Here is a 17,437-nt window from a genome sequence, read left to right as displayed (position 1 = left end):
ACAAGGAAGGGAAAATTAGGTTCTTACCTTGGTAATTTTCTTTCCTTTAGTCATAGCAGATGAAGCCATGAGCCCTCCCTGTATGATTGTCTGTATGCTGTGAATCTGTTTTTCAGGTTCTGTTCTAATTTCCTGAAGTTCCTTCCTTGTGAGAAAGTTGGAAAACAATCTTCAGGATTCATGTTCAGTTTAAATTTAGGAGGATGTGTTCATTCCCTCCAGCATGTTTTGTTTTGGAGGATGTGTTGATTCTCTCCAGGAGGTGCGTGTGTTCCCCTCCAGTTCTATAAATAGGAGGATGAGTTCATTCCCTCCAGTGTGTTGGGAGGATGTGTGATTCCCTCCAGGAGGCGCGTGTGTTCCCCTCCACTTATACAATAAGAAGGATGAGTTTATTCCCTCCAGGAGGATGTGCATTCCCTCCTTTATGAGTTCATGCCCTTGTGATGGGCCATCGTTTGCTGTGAGGAAAGCTCTTGTGATTCCCATTGCAGTTTGCTATACTGCTTTGGAAGCTTCAAATACTGAAGAGGCAGTGGAGCTAGCTGGCCAAGAGGGCACTGTGAAAGTTTGAGTGCTCTCTATCTCCCCTGCTGGTTGATGGACATAACCCATACGTAATGGCTTCATCTGCTATGACTAAAGGAAAGAAAATTACCAAGGTAAGAACCTAATTTTCCCATGCATCACTTTGCATTTCTTCGCATTGAATTTTAATTGCCAAACCTTAGACCATTCTTCTAGCTTCCTCAGATCCTTTTTCATGCTTTCCACTCCCTCCCGGGTGTCCACTCTGTTGCAAATTGTATTTAAGGCTTTATTCCTCATTCTTTCAATGGTCATTGAACTGGCCAAACTACTCTTTTAATAGGAACATAATTTCTTTGATAAAACTGCTTCATAATTACAATGCCCTTGTACATTTAACAGAGTCCAATAAAAATGAGTGTAGAATAATCTGAGCAAAATCTCTGAGTAATAATAATTGAGAAGAAAAAATAATGTAATCTTTGCCAGCAGTACTCATTTATAGGTATTTATGGTTTACAATTTAAACATAAGATCCAGTTTACAGTGAATAAAATACAGTAATTAAAAACAGTAAAGATGTCACTTCTGACATACTTGCAGTTAGGCGCATAGCCAGACCTCAGGTTTTTTTTTTTGGGGGGGGGGGGGGGCTGAGCCCATAGTGGGGACACACAACATTTTTCTCTTCTGGCGGAGGTTCCCAAGCCTTACAGTGGAAGCTTTCCTCCAACTGACATTTGTTTTCCAGATCCGCCATGCTGCCTGTCCTGCTTTTCCCACCCCCACTTGGCGTTCATGATTGGTTTTAGTAAAATTGAGAATGTGCGAGGGAGGCCCAACTCCTGCGAATGCTCACTTTTCATGTATACGTGGTGTAGGGGGACCTTCCCTCATGCATGCTGAATTTCACTTAAAACCAAGCATGTGTATGAGGTGGGGGGGGGGGGGGGCAGGGCAGGCAATGCGGTGATTCAGGAAAGCAAGCATTGGCTGGATGAGGGCTTCTGCTGGCAGGGCTTGGGGACCCCTGCCTGCCCCACTAGCAGACAGTGTATCAATTTTGAGGGGGCCTGAACCCAAATTGGTAGGGAAGGTGTCCAGGTCTCCGAGGTACCCCCCATGGCTATGACACTGCTGTCAATTCTGAGCCAATAGTACAAGCTCACAGTTGTACTTGTTGAACTTTGTGAGTGTGTCTCCCACTTTCCTAAATGAAACCTGGTATAGGCAGGGCTGGCAGTATTTCTGCCCCAGGTGAGCTGGTTTGGCAGGAACCTGTGAGTGCTTTCACTTCTATTTAAGATGCTGCATGAATTACTTTCTTAAAAAAGCACATGTACATTACATGTGTGATGATGCTTTTCAATACATTTTGACTTAAAAAAGATAAATGAGACAAGAATAAAAAAATGTTAAGGATTCAAACGTAAGGCATAAATAAAGATCTAGGCCACAGTTATAGTTCATAGGTTGATTGTTTTTGTGTGTTAATAACAATAGCCTGAAAAATACCCTCACCATCATCTTTTCCCCATGGTCATTGTGTATTTGGAAGTGATAGTAAATGCAGAACTTCCCGATTCTAGATCTGAAGGCGGTCAGTCGGACTCTCGAGGTCACCAGTTTTCGTATGGAAACTCTTCGCTCAGTGATAGTAGCTGTCAGATCGTGAGAGTTTTTGACAGCATTGCATTTGACAGAGGCTTATCTGCACATTTCAGTTAGGCCCATGCACCAGCAGTTTCTTCACTTTGCGGTTTTGTGCTAGCATTTTCAGTTTTGGTTGTTTCCGTTTGAACTAGCTACAGCTCCATGCACGTTCACCAAGGTCATGGTGGTGGTGGCAGCGGCTCTCAGAAAGAATGGAATTTTGTTCCATCCCTATTTAGACTACTGGCTAATCTGAGCAAACTCATGTCAGGAGAGTTTGCAGGTCACAGATCGGTTGGTCCAGTTCCTGTAGTCCCTCGGTTGAATGGTCAACGCCCTCAAGAGTCGCCTGGTGCCATCTCAGACGCTTGAGTACTTGGGAGTGTCTTTTGATACAGCCCAAGGTTGGGTTTTTCTTCCTCAGGACAGAATTCTCAAGTTACAATCTCAGATTCGGGCATTTCTGCGAAGACATGTTCCCTGTGTTTGGGATTATCTGCAGGTTCTCTGCAGTTGAGATTGCCTCTATGGGCTCGGGAACGCAGCAACCTATATTGGTGGCTGCGAACAGCCAATTTAACCAAGGGGATGCCGCTGGATCCGCCACAGTGGACAGTCTCAAGGGCTGGGGAGTTAACTGTCTGGGGCGGTTTGCGCCAGGTCTTTGGTCTCCTCAGGAGAAGTCCTATCAGACAGCGCAACAGCAGTGGCTTATGTCAATTGGCAAGGGAGGATGAGAAGTCACCAGTTACAGCAGAAAACAACGAGGCCTTCTCGGCATCCCGTGTAGCAGGGATAGAGAACATTCAGGCCGATTTTCTCAGTCATCACATCCTGGATCCAGGAGAATGGTCTCTCAGTCCGCTGGTGTTCCAAGCAATAGTGGATAATTGTGGACTACCAATCATGGATCTGTTAGCCACAGGTCTGAATGCAAAGGTGCCTCGCTTATTCAGTCGCAGAAGAGATCTCAGAGCAGAGGGAGTGGATGCTCTTCTACAGCCTTGGCCTTCTTTATTCATTTCCTCCGTGGTCTCTTCTGGGATGTCTCATCCAACGTATCGAGGCACATGAGGGCCCAGTGATCTTGGTAGCTCTGGACTGGACAAGGCAAACCTTATTTGGGTGGAGGAATAACACCTTTGTTGAACCTTTTCTTTGCCGGGTTAATGTGTATGAGGGAAGGTTGCACTACTGCTGCCTGTGCTGTACCTGTTCTGTGGTGGAGCAGTGTGTGTGCTTGTGAGGGAAACTGGCACTGCTGCTGCCTGTTCTGTACCTGTTCTGTGGAAAATTCTGGAAGCCTTCATTGGCCTCAAAGTCACTAACAAGAAAGGATCACCTCCTTATATACAAAAATATGGAGCAGGTCATGACTTTTTAATTACAGCAGTACCAATCAAAAAATGTACACTTGCCAGATTACTAAAATGCAATAAGAACATTCTCCAATAACACTGGACAATTAATTTGCTCAAGCTTGTAGTGGTGCAGTGTTTTCTGGTATATATGATAAATTGGTATATAAGCAATGATAAAGCCTTTTGTACATGCACTACACTAAAGAAAAAATGAAAACAGGAAGAGACCCACCTCCTCAGTGGCATTTGCCTGAATGTAAGGAGAGTTGGATTATAAACGATTTATGGCACTGGCATGTGTCGCATCTTTTGAGATTACAGAGAAGGCAGAATGGTCATGCGCTATAACCTTTTTTTTTTTTTAATTAGTCTAATAAACAGAGATGGGAAATTTCCAGAGCCTAAGTCAAATGAACACCTAAAAAAAAAAATGATGATTCATGAAGCTGCTGTTGCCAACCCCCAACTCCAGTGGTGCTTCAATTACTGTGTCTGGCCTGAGTGCAGGAGTAGCTGCGGCTAGCTAGGGTCAAAAGCAGCTGGGATTGCTCTGGTGTATCCAGACCAAGAAGGTGTGTTCAAACCTGAAGGAAGTTGCCAGGGTGTGAGGGTACTTCTGCCCACACAGAAAAGGAGAGAGGAGTAGAGTGGCAGGAAGGGGGAGGAGAGGGGGCAGAGGCAAAAGAAAGGTTTAAAGGAAACAACAAATAATTTTGCCCTGGCTCTTTAAAGGTTTGGCTAGAGCTCATGTTCCTTAAATATTTTACTCACCTGCCAATACAAATTATCTCAACCTGTGATGATTAATTGGAAGCATCCATTTGAAAATGCATCCCCAGGCAGTTCTAGAAAATCTCAGGCATCTAAAATCTGAGACCTTGCACCCGAGTGTGTGTTCCAGGCCCAGTGAAAGACTTGGTGAGCCTAGAAACAGATAAAAGGGAGAGGAGAGTTTGGAAGGACCACTAAGGGACTTTATGAAAATGTAAAACAAAAAATGAGCTCAAGAAAACAAAAAGTGGAGGAGTGGCCTAGTGGTTAGGGTGGTGGACTCTGGAACTGGGGAACTGAGTTTGATTCCCACTTCAGGCACAGGCAGCTTCTTGTGACTCTGGGCAAGCCACTTAACCCTCCATTGCCCCAGGTACAAATTACCTGTATATGTAAGCCGCATTGAGCCTGCCATGAGTGGGAAAGCGCGGGGTACAAATGTAAGAAAAAAAAAATAGGTAGACCAAAACAAAAGTTAAAAAAGAAAAAGAAGTGTTTTCACTCTCGTCCACCTCAAATGTGAGTACATGACTGTTAGTGAAGCTTTCATCCAAGCAGACCCTAAACACTCAGAAAAATGATTAGTATAGCTCCAAAAACTGCAGGTGTCCTGGAACATGTATGACAGGATGAGGGCCCTTCTGAAGCACAGCACACGTATTTGTGCATGTAATGTTTGGTGGTATCTCAGGGTTCCACCTCTGAGGAATAAATTCGGAGTTTGTAAATAACTAGTAACCTTCTTTCCTCTCAGCCCTTATAGAGGGATTTCCAGCACCAGCACAAGTCTCGCAGCATGGGATGCACCTAATAGCACAGGTGTTGCCTGGGGAAGTTTTCCTTTCTGTGTTGCAAAGTAATGGGTCAGATAATGACTGTCACCTTGCTTGGTGCTTCCTGAATATCTCTAGCTCTCTACAGGTTGTCCAGAGATGAGAGAGGCCCACACGTTTGCTCATAATAATTTGTGGAGGAGTAGCCTAGTGGTTAATGCAGCGGACTTTGATCCTGGGGAACTGGGTTCAATTCCCACTGCAGCTCCTTGTGACTGTGGGCAAGTCACTTAACCCTCCATTGCCCCAGGTACAAAATAAGTACCTGTATATATGTAAACCGCTTTGAATGTAGTTCCAAAATACCACAGAAAGGCGGTATATCAAGTCCCATTTCCCTTTCCCCTTTCCCTCATCTGGTTAGTGTTAAGCTAGTGAGTTGTTTAAGGTTGTTTTGTTTATTCTGAGTTTCTCCTTATTGCTTGTCTATGTAAATACTGAGGAGCTGGACTGGATGCCTAGAGATGTCTCAGCTCAGTTTTCACTTTTCTATCTCCACCTGCTGGTTGATGGATATAATTGTCCCACAGATTCTAGAACAGTGGGAAGGACTAATGGAAAGAAAATTATCAGGTAAGACCTAATTTTTTATGGTGCATACACTCCAGAAGAATGATGTACTGTATGTACTGCTCAGTATTTCAAAAGTACCTGGAGCAAGTGATATTACCTTTTTGATCTGCCACCTCTTAATATCATCAAGCCTTTGAGAGCTGCCATGTTTTTAAGTGTTTCCCATTGTCACAGAATGCAATGTGATTGGTGTAGCTGGTTGAGAAGTTTGAATAGTCAGATACAGCGAATGTCATGTAATTCCTGGCTCCTGTCAGATGGTCGGGGAAATGACAAGGGCAAGCTTCAAGAATGTCAGTCATAAGAGCACTGTAGATTATGGAAATCCGACATAGTGCAAATAACAATACCATACATGTACATTTTGGAATTCTGCAAAGTATGTGACATGTACAGATAGTTTTTAAATGGTAGGCCAATTATCTGAAATACCACTTCTAAACCCAGTGCAGAGTAGCACTGGGAAGCACTGGAAAAGCAGCTGAGAGCAGAAAAAAGGATGTTATACAATAGTAGCCAGAGGAGGTTTAAGCTAAGGGAAGCTTGTTGGGAACGGCCATCTGCCTTCTAATCCTGAGCTTCTCGCTAGGGTTTACACAAACTGCATGAACAGCTGTAATACTGCTGAGCATTCTCCCTTATAAATAGCCTAAAGAGTGCCATATTATCTCTGACCTCAGCAAGGATCCACCATGACCTTCTGACCTGGAAAAGGAAAGGAGCTCCTGTAACAAGGGTCAATGAGGATGATCTTTGCACCTGGTGGTGGGACAGGATACAAATGATTGTTTAATCTTCTTTCCTGTTGTTTTTCTAGGCATGGAACATGGAGGGAGCCTGTTAACCCTTACTATGTTAACACGGGATATGCCCTTGCCCCAGCAACCAGCGCTAATGACAGTGAGCAGCAGAGCATGTCAAGCGATGCAGACACCATGTCACTAACAGACAGCAGCTTGTAAGGAAATTTCTATATATAAAAGAAACACTATCATGGATGAAATCTACTCCTGTTACCAAACTGTTACATAGGATATACCTCCTTTTTTTCTTGACTCCCCTTATGTATAGTCACCCATTGGATTTATCACATTTTTCTCTGACTCCCCATACATTGTTAATCATGAAGATGTACTTTCCCTTAAACACAGTCACTCTTTGGCTATACCTCCCCTATCCCCTGACTCTCCTTACTTACAGACACTCGTGGGATACGTCTCCTGATTTCCTTTACATAGAGTTATTTGTGGGATATATCTTCTGTGTCCCTAATTCCCTATATAAAAATTCAGCTCTAGGACTTACCACAAGACTGGAATTTGTGAATCTGTAATTTTGATTCTGGGGTCAGGACTTGGTATATGTAACACTGAACTCATGACTAGAGCTGTCTGCTTGTTTACTGAAATTACATTTGTTGTATTTTTGTCAGGGATGGGATCCCTCCATACCGACTTAGAAAACAGCATCGCCGAGAGATGCAGGAAAGCGCCAAAGCGAATGGCCATGTGACACTACCTCACATTCCTGTAAGTAGATGGTTTTTGGTCTTTGCTTCAGCATTTCTCTGCACTCTTTGTTTCTGAGGATGTCTATCCTGGTTTGTACTGGTTATGTGCACTGTGTTCTCAGTATTTCACATCAGCAGTCTTGAGAAGAATGGTGGGAGACTTAGAGGGGTTTCGATTTGTACAGATTTTTTCCTTGGATGCTAGGTAAGTTAGCAAAGTATGTTAGCCTGCTTGAATAAATTGTAATCCCCATCAGACATAATATTATAAAAATGTAAATGAAATTCTGTAGTATTCTTCCACCAGTCTGTCCTCTAGGAATGTGTTTGTCTGCAGGATTCAAGACCAACAAGGAAATTGCCAAATCATATGATCTTTCCTCAAATTGTCCTTTCCTGTTTTGCTGTAGTTGCTTTTATTTATCGATAGACATCTAGTGTTTGTTTGCTGCCTTGATTATAGGAAGCACACTGGAACTTATTTGATGGGGTTTTACTGGAGTTTAAGGATGCAGTTATAGCTCTATTGGGGGGAAAGTTTTTCTAATAAAATGGTCTTGGAATGTTGTTTTGTACTCATAGTTGCTGTTCTATTTGTTATGTACTGTATTTGTGTAACATCCAAGTTTAATAAACATAAATTCTTGCCTGGATTTCAGGAGGGCTGACTGATTATGTTGACAATGCCTTTCTGGGAATCTTAGAGCTGAAAGAACTTTGATCAGCAATAAAAAGAGATCATTGAAAATACAAAATATCTCTGTGTAAGGCTGGTTGACAAAGGGAAATGGAGAAAGAGGCTGCTATAAGATTTACACAAGTTCTTGAAGGAAATGTCTGTAAAACCTTATTAAGGCGGACATGGGGAAATCCTCTGCATATCCTTGGGATAACCAGCATGGACTTTTTGTACCATTAAGCATCCTGCCAGGTACTTATGACCTGGATTGGCCACTATTGGAAAGAAGATACTGGGCTAGATGATAGAATATTCAGTAAAACCCAGATGTAGGAAGGGCGGTTAGAAGACCAAGGACCAAATAGAGGAGAAAATTTCCACATTAAAAGTGGTGTAGAACAGGTAAAAGTGAATCGATTTTTCACACTTTCAAAAAGTACAAAGACCATTGGACACTCAATGAAATTACATGGAAATACTTTTTAAACAAATAGAAGGAAATGTTTTTTCATTCAAAGAATAGTTAAGCTCTGGAACTCGTTGCTGGAGGATGTGGTAACAGCGGTTAGCGTATCTGGGTTTAAAAAAGTTTTGGGCAAGCTCCTGCAGAAAAAGTCCATAGTCTGTTGTTGAGATGAACATGGGTAAAGCCATTGCTTGTCCTGTGATTGGTAGCATGGAATGTTGCTACTAATTGAGTTTCTGCCAGGTACTTGTGACCTGGATTGGCCCCTGCTGGAAGCAGGATACTGGGCTAGATAGACCATTGGCCTGACCCAGTATAGCTATTCTTATGTAAAAGGTTGGGTGAAAAACTAAAGTGGTGATAGTGGAATTATTGAAAATGAGAACAAATACAAGGCAGAATTCTTAAATGAGTTCACGTGCTCAGAATATAAATTTAAATAGCTTTGTCAGTCATCACATAATCATGCTGTAAAATTTGTTGCCAGATAATATTGTCAGGGCAGTCATGTTACTGATTTTTACAAGGGTATGGACAGTTTTCTGACAGACATGTTTGTTTACTTTTATTAAGTTTGGCATACTCTTCTTTCCCAGATCTTCTCAAGGTGGATTATGATGTAAAAAATAAATTCAAACAATTGCCTTATTTGGCAGACTGGGCACTGCCATTTTTCAAGATAGCAGCATGGAGGCAGGAGTGAATGGGCATTGGACCTGCCTCCCAACTTTTAAAGTGTGTGTTTGAGGGGGGATGGGAGCCCACTTGGTTCACCAGGAATATTTTGGGGGACAAAGGGAGGCAACCAGGGATATTTTTGGAGTTGGGATGGAAAAGGTACCAGTACTCAATACCCCCTGAAAAAAAGCCTTGGCCATATCACAGTGTAGTACCAGAGCCATGATTTAGTGTGTACAATAATTGGAAAGTTAAGTGTTAAATTTAAGACAGGAAGGGATTCTGGTAGAATGCTCATGTTGCTCCTTCCTGTGGGTTTGTAATGGCTGCAGCCTGAAATCCTTTTCCTTGCCTGTCATATGGATGGCAATGAGTGGTGCATTATGGCAGAATCTGTGGTTTTACAGATCATCAGAAGGATGTTACCTTTGAAGGATCTAACTTGGTAACAGATCTCACAAAATAATCAATGATTTGTCTGAGAGAAGGAAAGACTTTTGTCTCAACAGCAAGCCAGGAAAAAATCTGTGGCAGGCATTGTGAAAGAGAGTGTGGAAGGGTAATAAAGCTAATCTCTTTTCATGATCACTGTTACAACATAGAAATGGCAGAGCAAATATTACCATGCATAGGAAGGTTACAAGCAAGCAGCAGTCTTAATAGTTCCACAATGCCAGTTAAGCCTGGACACATGATTATTTATTTATTGCGATTTATGTTTAATTACTTTTTATTAAGCAACAAACATGAACACAGAAGTGACATCTGACATCTGCAAGATCAACATGCCAACAACCCTATAGGCAACAGACTCCTAAAGTCGGATGCGATTTACATACTCCCCCCCCCCCCCCCAAAAAAAAAAAAAAAAACCCACCGCACCATGATTCAAAACAAGTCCACTATATATTGAACAGTCAAGACTACAAGTCCTCCAAAAGGTTCCCAGATCTGGCAAAATCGAGAGCCTGTGACATCTGAAAAGTCTTTACTTGCATGCGATCCATTCTCATCTGATAAATCATGTAAGATTGCCATCGCTGCACCGAAGGATCTTCACTGGACATGCAAGAAAACAGGATCATTTTAAGTGCCAAGAGAATGATGTACCGAATAAAGAACTTCCTGAAGGGACAGGTTCGTCAAAAATATAACTATCGAACAAAATCAGCGGGGAAAGTTGCACATAGATGGATCAAAGGCAGTGAAATCCAGTAAGAAGACAGGTCCAAAACTGTTGTACAGCCAAGCAGGACCAGAACATATGATCCAGTGTAACTCCAACCATGTTGCATTTGGGACAAGACCCACTAGTAGTCAACCAAGACTGAGCAGCTTTATGAGGAGATATATACAACAGACAAACAGATTTGTAAAGCATCTCACAATGAGGTAAAGAAGTGACCCGTTTGCGTATAGAGAGGATGTAGACTTGTAGCTGTGAGGCAGAAAGTTGAAACGGTAGATCCCCATTTCAGGCAGGTACCAGTGCGACATAGTCCACATCTGTAGTAGTGTCCTGCAAGTAACAATGGTGAAATGTTAGAGGCACACGTTGTTGAGACGCCAAAGTGAAGGCCTCAGAGTGTCTCTTGAACAGCTTCTAAGATTCTCCCGAGCCAGGGAGCTGACCTGATGACCTAGTTGAGTATAGGCGAAAAAATCCCACTGGGGGAGATGGTAGGATTGTTGTAGCTCCTTGAAGGTCTTCATCTTCCTCTCATCAGTCACCACCTGCAAAACATACTGAATCCTTTACGTGCCCATTGATGAAAAACACTAAAAGTCAAACCTGGAGGAAATGAAGGGTTATTACTGATGGATAAAAATGGCGTAACAGGGAGAAAATGATATCGCTTTACACACCCAGCGCCATACTGCTCTCCCCATTCTCAGTATTAGATGCCTCTAAGATGTACCTGGGGGAACCCAGTGGTTCCATGGAGCACAAAACTAAAATTAACTTGCGGGATTAGGTGGGTTTCAATATCAGTGACAGAAAAATCCTGAGTACCCTGATACCAATTATTCAAATGACGCAGCCCACAGGCAATAGTCAGATGGCGCATATTTAAAAGCCCCACTCTTTTCCTGCCATAAATACAATTGTAACATCCTGTTTAAAGCTTTTTCATTTCTGTGATAGAAATATAGGGGCAGCAGTTGAAAGATAGAGCCATTTTGGTACCAGAATTATGTTGTATAACGCTATCCACCCCCAGAGGGATAGTGGGTGCCCTAACCCCTCTACTGTTTCCCTTTCTATTGGTGGGCAGAAGGAGCTTTGTTCTGATCAGTTTCATTATGGTTGACTTTTAACTGTTTTGTTTTTGCTTTGAGTTTTATATGGGAGCTGTTTTTACATCTTTGCTACTTTATCTCTGTTGGGTATTGCCGGGACCCAGTAGGATGTTCACACATTTTAGTATGGTTGGTAATATTGATGGTCAGGAAGGTATGGTGGTGGTGGGGGGGGGGGGGGGGGGGCAGTAGAGGGCACCAGGAGGGGAGGGTTTGGTTGTGAGTGGGAGGAAGGCAAGGGTGGAGAACTCACATGTTTATCGCACTGACTCTGTAGGCTGCTTTATCTTGGGTGGGAGGATTCTGTTTTCCCCAGGAAGGGTGTAGGTTGGGACGCCCTTCTGGTTTTGGTGGATACAATTCTTTACCTTGATTCTGTAACCCTCTTGCGATAACTACCATTTAAAGTTCTCACATGGAATATAGGGGGTATCCATTCCCCTATTAAAATACACATTTTTTTTACCACTTTAAACAATAAACACACCTCAATTGCCTTTGTATAGGAGACCCATCTTTCTACAATAGAACATAGGTTACGTTGCTGGGGTTTGGGCACTGTTTATGAGTCTCCTGCTCTGGTTAAGAAAGGAGGAGTGGCCATTTTACTGCGACAAGGTTATCCCAGTGGAGACCCACAAAGTAATAAGTGATCACTGGGGTACGTCATAGCTTCAGCGCTTTTGGGATCGCAAACCTTTTTACTTTGTAATATCTGTGCCCCGAATATTTTAGAGGGGTCCTTCATCCAGCAATTTTTGCACACTCTGTTTACATTTTAAGAACATTCCTGTCATCTTAGGTGGGGATCTGAATGATGTGGCTGATCCTACCCTGGATAGGTCACACCTCACCGGGAGGGATTTGGCCCAAACTCAAAGGGGAATAGATATATTGTGTATTTCTTTGGACATGGTGGATGTGTGGTGTACCTTACACCCTCTTGAGAGGGACTATACCCATCTCTCCAGAGCCCACTCCATGATGTCCAAGATTGATTATTTATTAGAATCTTGGGGGGTGTTATCCTCTGTGGAGGCTCCCATTGTTGGGCAGATTATGATCTCGGACCATGCTTGGATAGCCATGGGCACTTAATGGAGATTTCCATTTTATTTATATAAAGGTAGCCAATTTCTCCCGTTCTTACTATCTAAGGCGAGATTATGCAGATCTTAATAGTGCTCATTCTGAGGACTTCGTACTGTATTGGGAGGCGGTAAAGGCAGTGTTCTGGGGAGAGGTGCTCTGTTATGTTAGTTTTCATCACAAGGCCCGACACTGAGAAATATTGCGTTTGGAACATCAGATGACAACACTTCACCGGCAATATGGGACTTATTGTTCTCTTGGCCTTAAGGTGAGACTTTTGGAGGCTGAACATGCCTTAAATGATATTTTACATCAGCATGCTAAGAAATCTGCTCATTACTACAAATATCAGCTTTATAAGTTTGCGAATAAAAGCAGTAATATGTTGTCTCGCTTGGTGTGTACTAATAAAGGTCCCAGCAAGATAGCCATTTTGCATGATCCTGGTGGAATACTGGTACATACTGATGAAGACATGAATCTGATCTTCAAAATTTTTTATGCACATCTTTATTCCCCCCTCCCCTCAGTTGACTCCACACTGGACGGAAAGGTGTCTCTCTTTAATTTGGATCTCACCCAAATTTCAGATTCACAAAAGACAACGTTTATGCTCTGCTTCAAGTAGAGGAGGTAGAGTGGGCTACTGAACAAAACCCGTTGGGAAGGCACCTGCGCTAGACGGCTTATGTAGTGAATTTTATAAACTTCTAAAATCTGAAATCAGCCCTGTTCCAACCTCTGCTTTTAACACCATTATATCAAGGGGCTCTATACCTGCCCATTTAAACTTGGCATTCTTGCCTGTTGACTAAGAGTCCCCTTCCATCTATCTGGTATTGGAGGAATAAATTACATGAACTTATGCTATGGGAATCCTGGGGGGCTCTTTGCTGTCCGCAGAGACGGAAAAGTTTCTTAGTAGTTTGGGGACCTTATTTACAACAGCTTTCTCTGAGGGCATGCAGCCAGGTCTTAAACAGGTTTGTCACAGGGCAATAAGCTTCTGCTCTTTGAGTTCTCTGGGTGGGTGGGTAGGAAAGGGACTCAGGGAGGGGGAGTTGTTGGCTGCTGGTAGAGTTGTTTGAGGCCTTAAGAATCCTGGCCTCAGATGAAGCTGCTGTTTCCATTGTTTTACACTGTATTGGTTGCACCTTGGTTGGCCATCATAATTTATATCATTTGTTTGTTAAGAGAAGGGTTGGGTTGGGGATGTCTTGGGCTTGTATTTGTATTTTCATTCTTCACTAAAAACAGATTTCAAATAACATAAAGTAAGACTAGGAATGGAACAGAAGACAAAAAAATAAAAAACCCTTAAATATTGTTTAAAATTGGGAGCACCATAGTGAGTAGAGGAGTAAAATAATGTAAGAATAGCAAAGATGTTGGAAAACAATGTGGACTGGAAAATAAAAAGAATGTTCAACCTACAGGAACATTGGTTAAAGCAGTTTGGATTTTCTTTAAGGAATGTGTATTGGATGAAAGTACCAACTGTAGAAGAACAGTTGGCAGCTATTTCAGCCATAAATGGAATGATTAATGGTAAGGAAATGGCATCACCTCTTGATGTGGTTCACTGTTTGAAGGCTGCTAAGTTGGCCTATCCAAATATTTTGAAACCTTTACCAAGTTGGAGTTTAAAGGTGGTATTAAACATTCTTATGGAACCACCCTATAAACCAGTGGCTATGATATCATCATTTTTAACTCTGAGCAGTTTTCCTCATAGCAGTCTGTTCAGTTAGAGGAGTTAGTGAATTAAAGGTATTATTTTCAGTCTTTCCATTTATAAAACTTTTTCCACACAGAGTTGTGTGTTCAGGTTATCGCATCAGTCATGAAATTGTTCTCAATTTCTCTGAATCCAACCAATCAAAAGGGAGGTAGATCATTCAAATTTTTTTTTTTTTTTTTGCAAAAAACACTTATTTAGATCAAAACAACTTGTATTTTTTTTTGGAACAAATTAAAAAAAGTTGTTGGCATCAACATCTTTACTCGTGAAATGGACAGAGAGTTGTGCTGCAGAAATGTATATGGTAGCATGTAAAGACGTTTCAAATTTTCCACCAGAGGAATATGTTTGTCATTTGCTGAGAAGGTTAAGACATTGGTGCAGAAGATACTTAATAGATGCGAATCAGCTATTTGAACATATTACTACATTCACTAAACGTTTCATGTTTGTTAAGCTGGCATCAGTAAAGTGCATCCTTTGGTGTAAGAATTTCTAATGCTGCAGTGTTTCATCCAGAGGTGGTACAGTAAATATTTAAAGCATATCAGAGCAGGGGACTGGTGAATACTAACCTGAAAGATTAAACAAAATGAATAGCAGAAAATAAAAGAAATAGAAAACCTGCAAGTTTCATGAAACATGTTTGGGTCTTCATATATCTGAAGCAACAGGTATAATATGAATTACCCTCAAAACATCTCAATAAAATCATGAAAACATTGACCACAATTTGTGAGAAGTGGAAATGGCCTTACAGTTCAAGTAAATGGACTGTGAATCAGGAAAGTGGAGTTCAAATCCTGCTTCTCCCACTTCCATGACTTGTTAGTGAAAGAAAGCTGCTTTATTTGTTGTAACTGTGCACATGCTTTATCTCTGTGCAGGTTCTGCCAATTTTTAAAAATATAGTTATGAATTTGGATTTAGCTCACACCTTTTTCAGTAGTAGCTCAAGGTGAGTTACATTTAGGTATACTAGGTATTTTCCCTGTCCCTGGAGGGCTTAACAGTCTAAGGGGCCTCTTTATTAAAACTTATCACGTGCTAATGGAATTAATGTGCTGTAAATGCCAATAAGCCCGTATAAAATTGGATTTTTGAAGATTATATTGTTAGAGTAACACTGAGTCACATTGAGGATTTTATGCCCTGATGGGTGAAAGGTCCGATTTAAAGATTGCAATATATTTTAAGCAAATTGGATTGAAGGAACAAACTTTTGTATGAAGAATAAAGTTTTGTATAAGGAACTATACTGAATCCCCAGTATTTGTTTTTTTTCTGTGGAGGGATATTGAGAATTTGCCTCCATATTTCATTATTGTGGAGTGTTGGGTTTTTGGATTGTTACTTTTGGCCCCCACTCCTTTAAAATATTTTTGACTGCTTTAAGTGGATTTATCGAATTGTCACTTAATTCCGTTAGCATATGCTAAGCTTTAGTAAGTTTGAACCTGAGGCGATGGAAGGTTAAGTGACTTTGTAGCTATAATCAGTTGGCTACTACTTCACTCATTGAAAGTGTGTATGTACTTTGCTTTGAAAATTAGCCCAGGGAAATTATGCATTTATTTCATATCTACTCCTTAACATGCACAAAAATTCTAGATTAATTTATTCACATGGAGACAGTTTTTCAAATTGTACGTGGAAATGCAGACCCCTTCCCAACTGTACCTTTGTTTAGCCTGGGTAAACGTACACACATATAGGTTGTTGTTAAATAAGTTTATCCATATATTGAATGGACAGTTTTATGAAAACCTATTGCTACAGGTAAAGCACTCTTTTACCTGTGGAAATGCTTTTGCAAATTACCCTCCTAGGTAGTAAACGCTTGATTTATTGTATCTAAATGTAATTTGTTGTATAGCATCATGGTGTAGAAAAGTGGAATGATAAGCTGGGATAACAGTGCAGAGCATAGAAACCCAACTGTCCATCAGAATAGTCACCCAAAATTAAGGGCAACGTGGGCAAGATCTTGCTTGAAGGTCCCCATCAGTTTGTCATCCTTGTAACTTCACTTGAATCCAGCCATCATTGCTATCAGTTTGAGCATAGGAGAGTTGGCTTGATGTGTATTTGTTTTATTCTTGACCATATGTTATTATGGTGTTTAAACTGTTTTCTTTTCTTCAATAAAAATTTATGGATAAAAAAAATAAATAGTGTTTCCTTGTCATCAAGCAGATGAAGCCATTATGTTTGGGTTGTGTCCATCAACCAGCAGGAGGAGATAGCACTCAACTTTTCACAGTGCCTCATGGCCATCCAGCTCCACTGCCTCTTCAGTATTCTCTATCTCCCCAAGCAGGGTGGCTGCAGCTTCTTCGAGCTCCATCAAAAATCTGCCTGGGGGTGGCTCCTGGCTTGCCAGTTGTTAGCCGGTGTGTTAGAGGCTATAGCAGCTTCGCTTTGAAGGCACATAGGTTAGCCCTTTCCCTGCCTTACCCATGCCCCTGTGGATGTGGACATATTAGCTTGCTTTTCCCTGTCCTTTCCCACTCAGTGGATGCAGGCACATTGGTTCGCCTTTCCCTGCCTTTCCCACTCATCTGAGCCTCCGGAGTTCTTATTACCTCTGCTTTCCTCACAGTGTAAAAAAAAAAAAAAAATGGAACAGAGGTTTTCCTTTGATTCTTCTATGGGACCGGAGCTGTGATACTCGGTCCGGTGAGGTAAGAGTGTTTTCTAACTCCTCCGGGGTGGGCCCGCGATCGGGGCATTTTTGGCGCGAAACCGTCATTTTGAATTTTCCCGCCGTTTTCAGCGATGGCTGCAGAGAATGTAAAGCGCTGTTCCCGGTGTGGCAAGCGCAAATCAGCAGCGGGGCTCTGTAAATCGGGCTGTACAGGTGTAAGAGCCGGCCCGAGCATGGCGAGTGATGATTCTTCCCGCTCAGAGCTGGCAGTGGATGCCATTTTGAATTCTCCACATGGCGCGGCCTCCATATAGACGGAGAGCCTAGTTGTTAGTGCAGTGGACTTTGATCCTGGGGAACTGAGTTCGATTCTCACTGCAGCTCCTTATGACTCTGGGCAAATCACTTAACCCTCGATTGCCCCTGGTACAAAATAAGTACCTGAATATATGTAAACCGCTTTGAATGTAGTTGCAGAAACCTCCCATTTCCCTTTCCCTTCCCTCCTTATAGGGACACCTCCCAGATTCCATGAGACAATTGTAAGTGATCCTGCCTGCTCCAAAGGTGAAAGATAAGAAAGAAATTAACAACAATGCAGAAG

General features: G+C 41.9%; 1 protein-coding gene across 2 annotated transcripts in view; it reads left to right on the top strand.

Moving 5' to 3' along the window:
• Positions 1–17,437, top strand: part of AXIN1 (axin 1) — a 109,466-nt gene that overhangs the window by 55,065 nt on the left and 36,964 nt on the right. For both annotated transcript variants that reach the window (XM_030212526.1, XM_030212525.1), the window contains exons 3-4: positions 6,537–6,677; positions 7,152–7,248. In XM_030212526.1, coding sequence (XP_030068386.1) covers positions 6,537–6,677; positions 7,152–7,248 — 238 coding nt within the window. The remainder of the gene's footprint in view (positions 1–6,536; positions 6,678–7,151; positions 7,249–17,437) is intronic.

Source organism: Microcaecilia unicolor, chromosome 8 (assembly GCF_901765095.1).
Source record: "Microcaecilia unicolor chromosome 8, aMicUni1.1, whole genome shotgun sequence".
Classification (NCBI taxonomy): Eukaryota; Metazoa; Chordata; class Amphibia; order Gymnophiona; family Siphonopidae; genus Microcaecilia; species Microcaecilia unicolor.
Note: the sequence above shows the minus strand (reverse complement) of the source record. Positions and strands in the feature narration are given on the sequence as shown.